The sequence below is a fragment of the Heterodontus francisci genome, chromosome 16 (genome assembly GCF_036365525.1).
Source record: "Heterodontus francisci isolate sHetFra1 chromosome 16, sHetFra1.hap1, whole genome shotgun sequence".
Taxonomy (NCBI): Eukaryota; Metazoa; Chordata; class Chondrichthyes; order Heterodontiformes; family Heterodontidae; genus Heterodontus; species Heterodontus francisci.
Genome location: NC_090386.1, coordinates 58,427,835 through 58,443,382, shown reverse-complemented (window position 1 = coordinate 58,443,382; position 15,548 = coordinate 58,427,835). Strand labels below are relative to the sequence as shown.

The 15,548-nt window shown below is 41.9% G+C and overlaps 1 protein-coding gene across 4 annotated transcripts in view; it reads left to right on the top strand.

Annotated features, from left to right (window-relative positions):
* Window positions 1-14,825, top strand: part of helz2a (helicase with zinc finger 2a) — a 163,866-nt gene extending 149,041 nt beyond the window's left edge. For all 4 annotated transcript variants that reach the window (XM_068048217.1, XM_068048215.1, XM_068048216.1 and 1 more), the window contains exon 20: window positions 9,005-14,825. In XM_068048217.1, the coding sequence (XP_067904318.1) occupies window positions 9,005-9,111 (107 nt within the window). In that variant the 3' untranslated portion in view covers window positions 9,112-14,825. The remainder of the gene's footprint in view (window positions 1-9,004) is intronic.
* Window positions 14,826-15,548: the final 723 nt, after the last annotated feature.

Here is a 15,548-nt window from a genome sequence, read left to right as displayed (position 1 = left end):
TGTGTTCCAGATTCCAACCACTCTCTGGGTGAAAGAATTTTTCTTCAAATCCCCTCTTAAACCTCCTGCCCCTTATCTTAAATCTATGCCCCCCTGGTTATTGGCACCTCTGCTAAGGGAAAAAGTTTCTTCCTATCTACCCTATCTATGGCCCTCATAATTTTGTATATCTCAATCAGATCCCCCCTCAGCTTTCTCTGCTCTAAGGAAAACAACCCTAGCCTATCCAGTCTCTCTTCATAGCTGAAATGCTCCAGCCCAGGCAACATCCTGGTGAATCTCCTCTGCACCCTCTCCAGTGCAATCACGTCCTTCCTATAGTGTGGCTACCAGAACTGCACACAGTACTCCAGCTGTGGCCTATCTAGCATTCTATACAGCTCCATCATAACCACCCAGCTCTTATATTCTATGCCTTGGCTAATAAAGGCAAGTATCCCATATGCCTTCTTAACCACCTTATCTACCTGTGCTGATGCCTTTAGTGATCTATGGACAAGTATGCCAAGATCCCTCTGACCATCTGTACTTGCTAGGGTCCTACCATCCATTGTATATTCCCTTGCCTTGTTAGTCCTCCCAAAATGCATCAGTTCACACTTCTCAGGATTAAATTCCATTTGCCACTGCTCTGCCCATCTTACCAGCCCATCTATATCGTCCTGTAGTCTAAGGCTTTCCTCCTCACTATTTATGACACCATCAATTTTCGTATCATCTGCAAACTTACTCATCATACCTCCTATATTCACATCTAAATCATTAATGTACACTACAAACAGCAAGGGTTCCAGCACCGATCCCTGCAGTACACCACTGGTCACAGGCTTCCAATTGCTAAAACAACCCTCGATCATCACCCTCTGCCTCCTGCCACTAAGCCAATTTTGGATCCACTTTACCAAATATCTCTGGATCTCATGGGCTCTTAACTTCTTGACCAATCTCCCATGCGGGATCTGATCAAAAGCCTTCATGAAGGTCATGTAGACTACATCAACTGCTTTACCTTCATCTACACACCTAGTCACCTCCTTGAAAAATTCAGTCAAATTTGTTAGACATGATCTCCCACTGACAAAGCTATGCTGACTATCCTTGATTAATCCCTGCCTCTCCAAGTGGAGATTAATCCTGTCTGCCAGAATTTTTTCCAGTAGTTTCCCTACCACTGATGTGAGACTCACTGGCCTGTAATTACCTGGTTTATCCCTGCTACCCTTCTTGAATAATGATACCACATTCGCTGTCCTCCAGTCCACTGGCACCTCTCCTATGGCCAGAGAGCATTTAAAAATTTGTGTCAGAGCCCCTGCAATCTCCTTCCTTGCCTCACATAACAGCCTGGGATACATCTCATCTGGGCCTGGGGATTTATCCACTTTTAAGCCTGCTAAAACCGCTAATACCTCCTCCCTTTCAATGCTAATAGGTTCAAGTATATCACAATCCCCCTCCCTGATCTCTACACCTACATCATCCTTCTCCATAGTAAACACAGATGAAAAGTAATCATTTAAAACCTCACCTACGTCCTCCGGCTCCACACACAGATTGCCACTTTGGTCCCTAATGGGCCCTACTCTTTCCCTGGTTATCCTTTTGCCCTTAATATACTTATAAAATGCCTTGGGAGCTTCCTTTATCTTGTCCGCCAGTGTTTTCTCATGCCCCCTCTTTGCTCTCCTAATTACTTTTTAAAGTAGCCCCTTACACTTTCTATACTTCTCTAGGGCCTCTGCTGCTTTCATCCTTCTGAATATGCCGTAAGCCTCCTTTTTTCCCCTTATCCAATCCTCTATATCCCTTGACATCCAGGGCTCCTTGGACTTGTTGGTTCACCTTTACGGGAACATGTTGACCCTGAACTCTCACTATTTCCTTTTTGAATGTCTCCCACTGGTCTGATGTAGACTTTCCTACTAGTAGCTGCTCCCAGTTCACTTTGGCCAGATCGTGATTTATCAAATTGAAATCGGCCTTCCCCCAATTCAGTACTTTTATTTCCGGTCCATCTTTGTCCTTTTCCATAACTACCTTAAATCTTATAGAGGTATGGTCACTGTCCCCAAAACGCTCACCCACTGACACTCCCACCACTTGTCCGGCTTCATTCCCTAAGATTAGGTCCAGTACCGCCCCTTCTCTTGTAGGACTTTCTACATGCTCGCTCAAAAAGCTCTCCTGGATGCACTTTAAGAATTAAGCCCCCTTTAAACCTTTTGCACTAAGACTATCCCAGTTAATATTGGAGAAGTTGAAATCCCCTACTATTATTACCCTATTATTTTTACACCTCTCTGATATTTGCCTATATGTCTGCTCCTCTCTCTCTCCCTGACTGTAGTACACTCGCAGCAAAATGATTGCCCCCTTTTTGTTTTTAAGTTCTACCCATATCGCCTCATTTGAGGAACCTTGTAAGATATCATCCCTCCTTACTACAGTAATTGACTCCTTGATCAATAGTGCAATGCCACCTCATCTTTTACACCAGCCCCCCCCACTGTCACGCCTGAAGATTCTATACCCTGGAATATTAAGCTGCCAGTCCTGCCCTTCCCTCAACCACGTCTTTCTGATAGCAATAATATCTTATTCCCATGTGTTAATCAATGCCCTCAATTCATTTGCCTTACTAGTAAGACTCCTTGCGTTAAAATAGATGCAATCCAGCCTTGCATTATTCACTTGTGCCTTTATAGGTCCATATTTGCTCTGCCTTCCAGACTGATTTAGTTTCTCTTCTATATTTGGCAGTGCACACCCCCTCCACTTGGTATCCCATCCACCTGCCAAGTTAGTTTAAACCACCCCCCCACAACATCACTAGCAAACCTCCCTGCAAGGATGTTGGTCCCATTCCGGTTCAGGTGCAACCTGTCTGACTTGTACAGGTCCTGCCTTCGCTCGAAACAGACCCAGTGATCCAGGAAACTAAAGCCCTCCCTCCTGCACCATCTCTTCAGCCAGGCATTCATCTGCTCTATCCTCCTATTCCTATAATCACTAGCACGTGGCACCGGGAGTAATCCGGAGTATACAACCTTTGAGGTCCTGCTTTTAATCTGCTGCTTAGTTCCCTAAATTCTTATTGCAGGACCTCATCCCTCTTTCTACCTATGTTGTTGGTACCAATGTAAACCACGACCTCTGACTGTTCACCCTCCCCCTTCAAAATATCCTGCAGCCGCTCCATGACATCCTTGACTCGAGCACCAGGGAGGCAACATACCATCTTGGAGTCACGTTTGCAGCCACAGCAACACCTATCTGTACCCCTTAAGATAGAATCCCCTATCATTATAGCTCTCCCATTCTTTTCCTCTCCTCCTGTGCAGCTAAGCCACCAGTGGTGCCACAGACTTGGCTCTTGCTGCATTCCTCTAAGAAGCAATCTCCCCCAACAGTATCCAAAGCAGAAAATCTGTTAGATAGGGAATGGCCCCAGGGGACTCCTGCACTACCTGCCTAGTTCTTCTACTCTTCCTGGCGGTCACCCATTCCCTTTCTGCCTGAGCAGTCTTTACCTGCGGTGTGACCACTTCCCTGTACGTGCTGTCCATGATGATCTCAGCCTCGCAGATGCTCCACAGTGTCCCCAGCTGCTGCTCCAGATCCGAAACATGGATTTCGAGTTGCTGCAGCTGGAGACACTTCCTGCACACGTGTTTGTCCTGGAAGTGTCCCTGACTTTCCACATTGCACAGGAGGAGCACTCCACACTGCTGATCTGCTCTGCCATGACTTACCCTTAATTTTCTCCCTTAAATTACTCAAAAGTTAGAGATTATTTACACTCGGGACCTTAATTCCCTAAAAAACACGACTTACTATATAAAAAAAACTGTGGACCTTACCTTTCTCTTTATATTAGTTACTAACCCACTTTACTTACTTAAGTCACTCACCAGATACTCACCAAACAGGTAGCTTCTTTCCAAACCAATCACCTACCTGCTTGCCTGTAATGTTTGATGCTATGTTTGATTTAAGTTGAATTAAAAGCTGACCTGTATACTCACCCCGGTGGCTCTCTGTCTCCTTGCTCTCTCTGTTGATTGTGATGTCACAATCGATTTTTTTCATTAATTTCCTGCTCTGTTCCTGCTACTCCCGCCATGCTCCTCTCTCTCTCGCTCTGATTCCAGTCTCTGACTCTAGGCTTTTGGCTCGCTTTTTAAACCTCCTCTCCTGCTGTGTTCCTCTCTCATGCATGCTAAAGCGCGAAAGCAACATGCTATGGACAGCGCTAAGTGATGCCACAACCAAGGGATCAGATCAAAGCTCTGCAGTCCTGCCATATCCAGTCGTGAATGGTGCTAGACAATTAAACAAGTAATGGGTGGAGGAGTCTCCAAAAACATCTCCATCCTCAATGAGGGTGGATCCCAACACATCAGTGCAAAAGACAAGGCTGAAGCATTTGCAACTATCTTCGGCCAGAAGTGCCGGGTGGTGATCCATCTCGGCCTCCTGCTGAGATCCCCAGCATCGCAGGTGCCAGTCTTCAGCCAATTCGATTCACAGAATCACAGAATTGTTACAGCACAGAAGGAGGCCATTTGGCCCGTTGTGTCTGCACAGATTCTCCGAAGGAGCAATTTACCTCGTGCCACTCCCCAGCCTTCTCCCTGTAACCCTGCACATTCTTCCTTTTCAAATATCAATCCAATTCCCTCTTGAATATCTTGATTGAACCTGCCTCCACCACATCTCAGGCAGTGCATTCCAGATCCTAACTACTCACTGCATGAAAACGTTTTTCCTCATGTCGCCATTGCTTCTTTTGCCAATTACCTTAAATCTGTGCCCTCTTGTTCTCGATCCATCCACTAATGGGAGCAGTTTTTCCCTATCTACACTGTCCAAATCCCTCATGATTCTGAATACCTCTATCAAATCTCCTCTCAACCTTTTCTTACCTCCAAGGAAAATAATCCCAACTTCTCCAATCTATTCACGTAACTGAAGTTCCTCATCCCTGGAACCATTCTTGTGAATCTTTTCTGCACTCTCTCTTATGCCTTCACATCTTTCAGGAAGTGTGACACACAGAACTGCACACAATACTCCAGTTGAGGCCAAACCAGTGTTCAATACAAGTTTAACATAACTTCCTTGCTTTTGTACTTGATGTCCTTATTAATAAAGTCTAGGATGCTGTATGCTTTGTTACCCGCTCTCTCAATGTGTCCTGCCATCTTCAATGATTTATGCACATATACACCCAGGTCCCTCTGCTCCTGCACACCCTTTAGAATTACCCTCATTATTTTATATTGTCTCTCCACGTTTTTCCTACAAAAATGAAGCACTTCACACTTCTCGGTATTAAATTCTATCTGCTACTTGTCTGCCCATTCCACCAACCTCTCTATGTCCTTTTGAAGTTTCACACTATTCTCCTCATAGTTCACAATACTTCCAAGTTTCACATCATCTGCAAATTTTGAAATTGTGCCCTGTACACCAAGGTCTAGGTAATTAATATATATCAGGAAGAGCAAGAGTCCTGACACCAACCCCTGGGGAGCTCCACTACAATCCTTTCTCCAGTCTGAAAAAAATCCATTAACCATGACTCTCTGTTTCCTATCACTCAGCCAATTTCGTATCCATGTTACTACAGCCCCTTTTATTCCATGAGCTATAACTTTGCTCACAAGTCTGTTGTGCGGCACTTTATCAAATAACTGTTGGAAGTCCATGTTCATAACATCAACAGCATTACCCTTATCAACCCTCTCTGTTATCTCATCAAAAAAACTCCAGCAAGTTAGTTAAATACGAATCAACGTGCGATCAAGAAACAGCTGAAGGCAGTGGATACAGCAAAGGCCATGGGTCCTGACAACATCCCAGCTGTAGTACTGAAGACTTATGCACCAGAACTAACCATGGTGTTATCCAAGCTGTTCCAATACAGCTACACCGACATCTGCCCGACAATGTGGAAAGTTGCCCAGGACCAATCCAATCTGGCCACTTACCACTGCATCAGTCTACTCTCAATCATCAGCAAAATGAAGGAAAGTATCATAGACAGTGCTGTCAAGCAGCACTTACTCAGCAGTAACCTCCTCAGCAATGCTCAGTTTGGGTTCTACTAGCCACACTCGGTTCCAGACCTCATTAGAGCCTCAGTCCAAACATGGACAAAAGAGATGAATTCCAGAGGTGAGCTGAGAGTGACTGCCCTTGACATCAAGGCAGCATTTGGCTGAGTGTGGCTTCAAGGAGCCCGAGCAAATTTGAAGTTAATGTGTTGGAATCCAAGAATTAGCAGGAAAATCTGATGGAGGGATTTCCCAGGAATCTTACAATTGGGAATCGGGGGAAAACTCTCCACTGGTTGGAGTTATTCTTAGCACAGAGGAAGATGGTTGTACCTGTTGGAGGCCAATCATCTCAGCCCCAGGACATTGCTGCTAGAGTTTCTCAGGGTAGTGTCCTAGGGTCAATGGCTTTCCATCCAACATAATGTCAGAAGTGGGGATGTTCGCTGATGATTGCACAGTGCAAAGTACCATTCACAACTTCTCAGATACTGAAGCAGTCCGTGCCTGCATGCAGCAAGACCTGGATAACATTCAGGACTGATAAGTGGCAAGTAACACTTGCTACACAAGTGCCAGGCAATGATCATCTCCAACAAGAGAGAATCTAACCATCTCCCCTTGACATTCAATGGCATTATCATTGATGAATCCCTCATTATCAACATCCTAGGGATTACCATTGACCAGAAACGTAACTGGACCAGAGGCTGGGAGTTCTGCAGCAAGTAACTCACCTCCTGACTCCCCAAAGCCTGTCTACCATCTAAAAGACATAACTCAGGAGTATGACAGAATACTCTCCACTTGCCTGGATGAGTGCAGCACCAACAACACTCAAGTAAGCTCAACACCATTCAGGACAAAGCAGCCCTGTTGATCGGCACCCCATCCACCAGCGTAAACATTCACTCCCTCCACCACCACGCACAGTAACAGTAGTGTGTACCATATGCAAGATGCACTGCAGCAACTCACCAAGGCTCCTTTGACAGCACCTTCCAAACTTGTGACCTCTACCCCCTAGAAGACCCAAGGGAACACCACCACCTGCAAGTTCCCCTACAAGTCACACACCATCTTGACTTGGAAATATATTGCTGTTCCTTCACTGTTGCTGGGTCAAAATCCTGGAACACCCTTTCTAACAGCACTATGGGCTTCAGTGGTTCAAGAAGATGGCTTGAATCTTCTGAAGGGCAGTTAGGGATGGACAATAAATGCTGGCCTTGCCTGTGATGCCCACATCCCGCGAACAAATAAAGCAAAAACCTTTGGCGCATAGATTCAACAGCGTTCATTAATTCAGTATCCTTTATCCAGGCTGCTCCAATTGCACTTTTGATTGGAATATGTCCCTCTACTCTTTCTCTGTAGCATCTCCAAAGCATTGTTCTCTTCAGAACCATCCTTCTTCTGTTATTTTTAAAATTTGCAGCCAATTCTCCTTTAAGGGTGACAAGAAACCCTTTTAGAGCTGCTGGTGCCAGAGATTCTGCCCCCAATCCTTGTGCACATCCAAAGGAAATGTGAGTACCAAAATTGTATTTAAATAAACTGATATTACTTTAAAGCATGAGGTCATCTCAGTGCACTAGAAATGTTCAGAGGCCAAAGAATGGTGGTCCTGGTGCCTCTGTGCCCGTACCACAATTTTAGTATAATTTGTTCTCAGCGTATGGGTAACAATGGCAAGACCACAATTATTGTCCATCCCTAGTTGGCCTGAGAAGTTGGTGGTAGGACTGTCCCTTGAATCATGAGATTCCTTATGCTGATGATGCTCTCACAATGTTATTGCTGCAAAGATGACCAGGAAGTGTATGACTATTATCAACACTGTTGTTATTGATTCCTCACTTGGCAAATTCCTAATTTTTGACTGTTTTCATCCTTTCCATGACTTAAGCAGCTCTGCAGTTAGTCATCTTGACCTGGGTATAGTTTGTGGCAGGCTGAAGAGGAAGAAGATTTTTTTTGTTAGATGTTGCATTTTATTAATTATAAAATATTCCATGACAGTTTATTTTAATCTTGGCGAATTGTGGGGGCTGTACAAAAGTATTCATTAATGCAATGAATGTTATCTTTGCACACTGCCTTTGAATAATAAATAAAGCATAGGAGAAAGTGGTTAAAACCTTGTAATATAAACAAGGAATTCCCTGCGTGCTGTTGGAGAATGTCCATTTGTGGTCTTAATGAACACAAAATTCAGATTATATACTTTCGTTTCTATAAACATGGAATTGGCCAATCAAGGATTTGGAGCAATTTATTTATAATCACAGTCATCTGTGTATTAAAATGTTCTAGTTATGCAATAGAACAGAATAATTGTCCTAAAGTTCCACCATGACAAGTTCCTTATTCTGTTGCTTTAGTATAACTAGCAGTGGTCTTTCTCTTCCTGTCTCTGCACCATCACCTCCGGAATCCCCCACCCCAAGCATATATCCTCAGCCCTCTCCTCCTTCTTATTTACATGCTTCCCCTTGGTGACATCAGCTGCAGACGTGGGATCAACTATCATACATACGCTGAAGAATCCCAGCTCGCTACCACTTATCTCGATCCCTCCATTGCCTCTGAACTGCCAGGCTGCTTGTCTGACATCCAGTATTTGCTGAGCCACAATTTCCTTCAGTTAAACATTGTGAAGACCAAAGCCTCATCTTTGTTCCCCACCACAAACTCTATGCCTTTGACATCGATTCCCTCCACCTCCGCAGCCACTGTCTCAGGCTGAACAGACTGCCGCTTGGCATCTTATTTGACCCTGAGGTGAGCTTCCGACCCTGCAGCCTCTCGTCACAATTGTGACAATTTCCACCTTCATAACATCACTCAGGTTACAAAGGACTTAGATTGATGCTTTCATTACTAATACTGCATGACTCAATAGTTTAAATCAGCATTTATCTTACCTTTTTCTGTTTTTCTAGGAAATGAGCATTTACTGAGCTGCAGTGATCTCTGGAAGGATCTGCTGGCCCATTACAGGAGGCAGAATGCTTTGGTGAATGCGGAAGAAATTACTGTGAGGAGATAGTTGGGGTGTCGCAGCTCACTATCTAACAGGGAACTCAGGATTTTCTAGACTTGCTATTTTGTTTTAATATGTTTGAAAAACATGCAAACTAGGCTTTGGATTCCAGGTCTAGACTTCTAATAGGCATTGATTGCACTTCATCTGACTCCTGCACCACTATTGAGAGTGATTCTTTGTTTAAACAGTTAGCTAACCATTTAACGCATGATCTCTTGATGCAAATGTGAAGGAGTCAAAGATAGATTTACTGAATTATAACATTTGGAAAAGAGATTGCACTTGGCTTCTGATATTTTTTATTATTATAAATTTTATAATTTTTGCTAGTTTATAAACAAAACAAAGGAAAAAGATTTAGAATTGTAAGTAAAACATAAATTGTGAATCTGTTTTTTTTACTTGGAAGCACATTCAGCATTTTCTGCTTAGAATTCAACATAATAACTAACATTTAATCTAATTAACTACATTCCTTGCTTTTTGAAGACTTTAGGACTGTCCACATTTTAAATGTCTAAAAACCAAAAAAATGGCAGTGTTACACTTGCCACTAGATAATTAGAAAGGAAATATATTTTAATTTTGTCTGTTTTGAAATTGGAAACCATTTTACATTTTAACCTGACTTTCACTGTACCATTTAAACAAATGTGTTTTCAGGTAGCAGTATCTAGCTCCATCCCATTCCAATCTGGGATTGATATGTTTATTAAATATGATGTAATTAATACTGGGAAATTTCGATCATCATTCCATGCTCTCAGGGATAGGCAATGAAACTGTAGGTATGCTGATTAAGAACCTGATGGTGCAAGAATTTTCCTCTTCCTTCGGAGTCCATCTAATGATATAATGCAACAATAATGGCCTTCTACCACTAGGGATCCCTATTATCACAAAATACAACCGTGAATGACTCGGTAGTAGGCCCCATTGATCCTGCAAGGATGTTTTCTGTATAGTCTGGCATTCCTTTTGCCCAGAGGAAATTTATAACTTTGGAATTGTTCACCATTCAAAGTGCATGTAAATATTTTTCATTTCATTTCCCCCATTAGTTGATACTTAAGACCTCCTATTACATTTGAAAAGGCCAGGACAGATGGGTCTATGGACATAAACACACTTCCCATTGCTCTGTGTTGAAATGACATGTGCAGTAAAAGTCTCTGGATGATATCCTTTAGTGATGAGCAACACATTCCTTTATCCAATTGTTCTCTAATTCAATATTTTGAATATCTGCGGAATAAACTGGAGCCTGACCAATTGATTCCTTTGTCAATATTCCCATAAATGAACTTCTGATGTAGAACAAGTGTTACCTTGATTAGAGAAACCAAATCAGTTTTCCATCAATCTCCAGGGAGAATATTTACTTTCCTAACACACGCCATCTCTTTTAATCTATGATCATAGAGAAATGGACACTATGATATTCGGGATAAGTATAAGAAATAGGAGAATGAGTAGGCCATATGGCTCCTCAAGCCTGCTCCGCCATTCTATAGGATCATGGCTGATCTTCAGCCTCAACTCCACTTTCTTGCCCGATCCTCATATCCCTTGATTCCCTTAAGAGTCCAAAAATCTATCAATCTCAGCCTTTAATATACTCAATAATTGAGCATCCACAGCCCATGGAGGTGGAGAATTTCAAAGATTCATAACCCTCTGAGTGAAGATCTTTCGCTTCATGCCAATACCAAATGGCTGACCCCTTATCCTAAGACTATGCCTCCGAGTTTTGACTCTCCAACCAGGGGAAACAACCTCTCTGCATCTGCCCTGTCAAGCCCCCTCAGAATCTTATATGTTCAAATGATATCACCTGTTATTCTGAACCCCAGAGACTATAGGCCCATTTTACTCCATCTCTCCTCATTGGATGATTCCCTCATCCCAGGAATCAATCTACTGAACCTTTGTTGCATTGCCTCTGAGGCAAGTATACCTTTCCTTTCGTACCAAGATCAAACCATGCACAGTAGTCCAGGTTTGATTTTGCCGAAACACTGTGTGTGCAGCAAGACTTCCTTACCCTTGTACCCCAAACTTTTGCAATAAAGGCCAACATAAAATAAGCTTTCCTAATTGCTTGCTCTGTATGTTAACTTTCTGTGTTCCATGCACGAGGACACCCAAATCCCTCTGAACACCAACATTTAGTAGTTTCTCATCATTTAAAAAATATTCTGTTTTTCTATCTTTTCTACCAAAGTGAATAACCTCACATTTCCCCACATTAACCTCCATCTGCCACCTTCTTTCCCACACATTTTAACCTGTCTGTATCCCTTTGCAATCCTGGGGGCATTTTAACTTTTTGACCGGTCAGGAGTCGGGGGGCCGGTAATGCACGGAAACCTGGAAGTCAAGGTTTCCCTGCACGTAAGGAAATTTTAACCCTACAGTGTGTGTGTGTGATGTCACTGACATGTTGGTTACCCAGACATCATCCTGATTGACAGGCTTGGCTTCCAGTTGGCAGGGAATGCTGGAGAAAAGGCCGGAGGACCATGTAGATCTGAACCCTCACCATGGGGTGTTGGTGGGGAGGAGGGGTGGGGTCTGATACCGGGGAGAAGTATCTGAGTGATTTGGGGTTGGGAAGGCAGAAATGGAGGCCTTTGGGGAGGAGCGTGGGTGGGAATTGAAGGCCTTGGGATGGGATCGGCTGTGGTAAGGTATATCAGATGCCTTTAGGATGGGAGGTCCGGAACCTCGGTGGGGAGTTCGGACGGTGATCTGAGGCTTCAGGGTGGGAGGGAGATCGGAGACCTCAGACGGGAGATCAGAGGCCTTGAATGGGAGATCCAGAGAAGATTGGAAAGGAAAGGGGATGTGTCCAAACACAAGGGGCTGGCAAAACAGGCACGCTGGATCCAACAGGTAAGTGGAAAGCGACTTCCTTCCTGGATCCAATAGTCCTTGCCTCCTGGCCAGAATTAAATTTAAAATAATGCATAAATATGAGGTATGCAGCCTTATTATAATATTTACATTGTTAGCCCAACTCCTGGGAGGGGGTTGGCTGCCCCTGCGGCCCCTCCCTACCCCATCCAGCCTCCATTAAAGCTGGAAGTGGTCAGGTTGGAGGTGGGTTATGGGCCAGATTCAGATTTGTAACTCTTAACCTCCCACATGACTCAAATCCAATCATTTTCTGGATTTAAAATCTCCCTCCTTGTGTCCTCCTCACAGTTTACTTTCCCAACTAGCTTTGTATCGTCAGCAAACCTGGATGCATTATATTCAGTCTGTTCATCTAAGTGATTAATATAGATTGTAAATAGCTGAGACCCCAGCACTGATCCTTGCGGCATTCCATTACTAATAGCCCGCCCACCTGAAATGACTGTTTATTCCTACTCTCTGTTTCCTCAAATTTAACCAATCCTCGATTAATGCTACTTTATTCCTGCCAACTCCATGAGCCTTTATCTAGTGTAGTGTGGCACATTATTGAATAATTTTTAAAAATCCAAATATGCTACATGCACTGGTTCCTCTTTATCTGCCCTGTTGTTTACATCCTCAAAAAAACTCAATAGATTTGTCAAACGCAATTTCCTTTTCATAGAATTATGTTGACTGCCTAATCTTATCATGATCCTGCTTAATTTAGCTTAGAAAAATGATTTTTAGAACTGTAAGTAGAATGTTGCATTATAAATAGGAGTTTTTTATAATTACCTGGGTTTACAAGATGTAATATGTTATTGTTATGAAGGCCTACATATGTATAGTATCTGGAACTGTCACTGAGCTTCTTAAGATGCAGTTTTTATTTCAAAGAATTGAAATTGTCTTGTACTTAATTAACTATTTTTCAAAAGAAATGAATATTTTCAGTTATTTGCTTGCTAGAGATGTTTAGCTTTGTGCTATTGTTATGTCGCCGAAATTCTTTATCCAATGTCTTTCTATAGCTTCCTCTGTTATATTGAGAGTTTTTTTCAGACCCCCTTACTGGCCATTCATCCACACTGATCTTTCTGCAATTGGAAGAATGGGCAGAACTAGGCCACAGCTTCTCTGTGACGGGCACAAGTGTCATTCCAGAACTAGCTCATAGACCACCTGTGCTGTAGCAGATTGTCTCCTGACTATATGGTGCTCTGTGAAGATGTCCAGCTGAGAACTAACCAAGCAAGCAGGTTTGAATCACAGACAGCCATGGGACTCAACTTAGAGCATTCTGGTTGTGAGTCTTGTCCTCAGCCATCAGAGCTACTGGGCAACTTTAATTTTATATACTTTCTGATATGTAACTTTAATTAATTGCCAGTAAGTGTAACAAACCTAGAAATTGTTTTCAAAATTAACATACAAAAGCTTAATACAGTTGGATGACTTTCCACTATCCTCCATGTAATCTGACATTAACTTGCTTACTTTAAAGTTTGGACTAATATGTTTTATTTTATTATTGTTTGTATTTTTCTGACTTATTATTGGTTCCAGCCAGGTGAGGCAGTAGATTCTCCACAGCTTAGTTAATGCTGCTGTGTGAATGGGGCCAAACGTCTACTGCAGAAATTGTCTTCCTGACTAGATAATGGAGTATTGGAGTGTTGGAACATAAAAATGGAGGAATCAGAAAAGGTCATCCAACCCCACTTGAGTCATTTCCTCATCCAAGTCCTGATTCAGGATCCAAGCTGACAATTTACCATTTTTACTTCCTACCACAAACGCATCGGTGGGGCCCAATTTTAATCCATTCAAAACTCATTCAGAGTTAAAATTGGGCTGTATATACTCTTTGTTCAATCAGCATTTGATGTAGTCCTTTTTTCAGTGCTTCAGCTGAGCCAGCACCAGTGTACTCGGATGCACTGTTAACTTTGAGATAGTCCTTAAATTTAACCTATGGTTTTTTGAAATGTGTATCCTCTGCAACTTTTCTGGTTTTGTGTACAATAACTCCCCATAACCACATTAATTCCATTAGTTATTTAAAATTTGGATCATTTTGCCACATCTCTTTTTCTGAATTGCTTTATTTTGAGAATTAGCAAACTTGCTTATTGAGGGTCTTTAATCTGGTGCAGGACAGCTTCTCCAGCCTTTCCCATATTTTGGAGGTTTGATTGAGTGACAGCTCTGTGTGCTGTCGCTGTTCCACATCATTCCATTCTAGAGCACTGAAATACAATAACACCTGATTTCTTTTTTAAGTGCATGCTTAACAAACTTCACGTCACAGCACAACAGTTAAGAGACCAAAAATGATTTTTTGTTTTTTTGTTCCTTGTTTCTGTGGTAATTTTTTTTTTTGCAGCAAAAGACAATATCTACAGCTGACTTATGTTTAATAGATTGATGTGATTTGGAGCTGGTGTGTTTGTATTTTTCTCAATGTACTTGTTAAGTATTAGTAATAAATTGCTGGCTATTGACCCTGTTGTATTAGTATATGTTTTTGTATGCAGACAGAAAAGCTGTGCATATACTGGTGCAATATGTGTACTTGCATGACTGGCATTTGAGGCCTTAGTAATCTTTGTGCAGATTGCAATGAATAGAATTTTTGAATGTATCACAGTTTTGTAGAGCTCTCCTTTATTATACTGAAGTTTTAATAATAATAGAATCAAAAGTAATTTTTTCAAACAATGTTTTATCCTTAGCACATTCCTGCTATGAAAAATGTCAATTTGAGGGTTTGAATGTTTTTTTACATTTAATAAAGAAGAAGTGTGAACAAAGATGTATTATAATTCATGTTCTTTTAGACATTGCATCACCAACCTTAGCTGCAGCTCTCTGCATTCACATTTCCTTTTTACCCGAAACACTAACTTTCGCTGTAATTTTCTCCAAAGCAATTGACGGCAGGGAAAATAAAAATCATATAACTTACTGCACAAAGATTGTTCATGACTTTATGCTGTTCTCTCCATTCACTGACGTCATTATATACTGTGCATGGGATCTAAAACATAGACCTCCTTTTGAAATTCTCCATGAATCATTCCCCACTTTGGGCTGTTTTTTCCTCCTGGTATAAACCATGCCAAAAAAGGTTGGTGTGTAAACTGGCCAGGAAATCTGTTGTTATAAATTCTCCTACACTTGCAATATTATCATTTTTGTGAGGCATGAATATGTAAATAACAAAAGTAGAGAGAGAGAAGAAAGAAATCTTTAAGGATCTGTTCATGGTTTGCTATTTGGGGTGTACTTTTTTGTGTAAAACAAGTGATGCTGTCCTTAAAATAGAAACAATTCAAAGAGTTTTATCTTGTCAATTTGCAATGCTTGTGGTTAATTTTGGTGTAGAGGTGAAGCTGTTTATTCAGGTAAAGTTCATGCGTTTTAATTATAAGCATTATATGTAATTGAACTGTTTGACCACTCGCCAAACCTGAGTGTGTCCTCCCAGATAGTTTGCCTAACCGCTTCATTTAATGGTATCAGCCAATATTGAT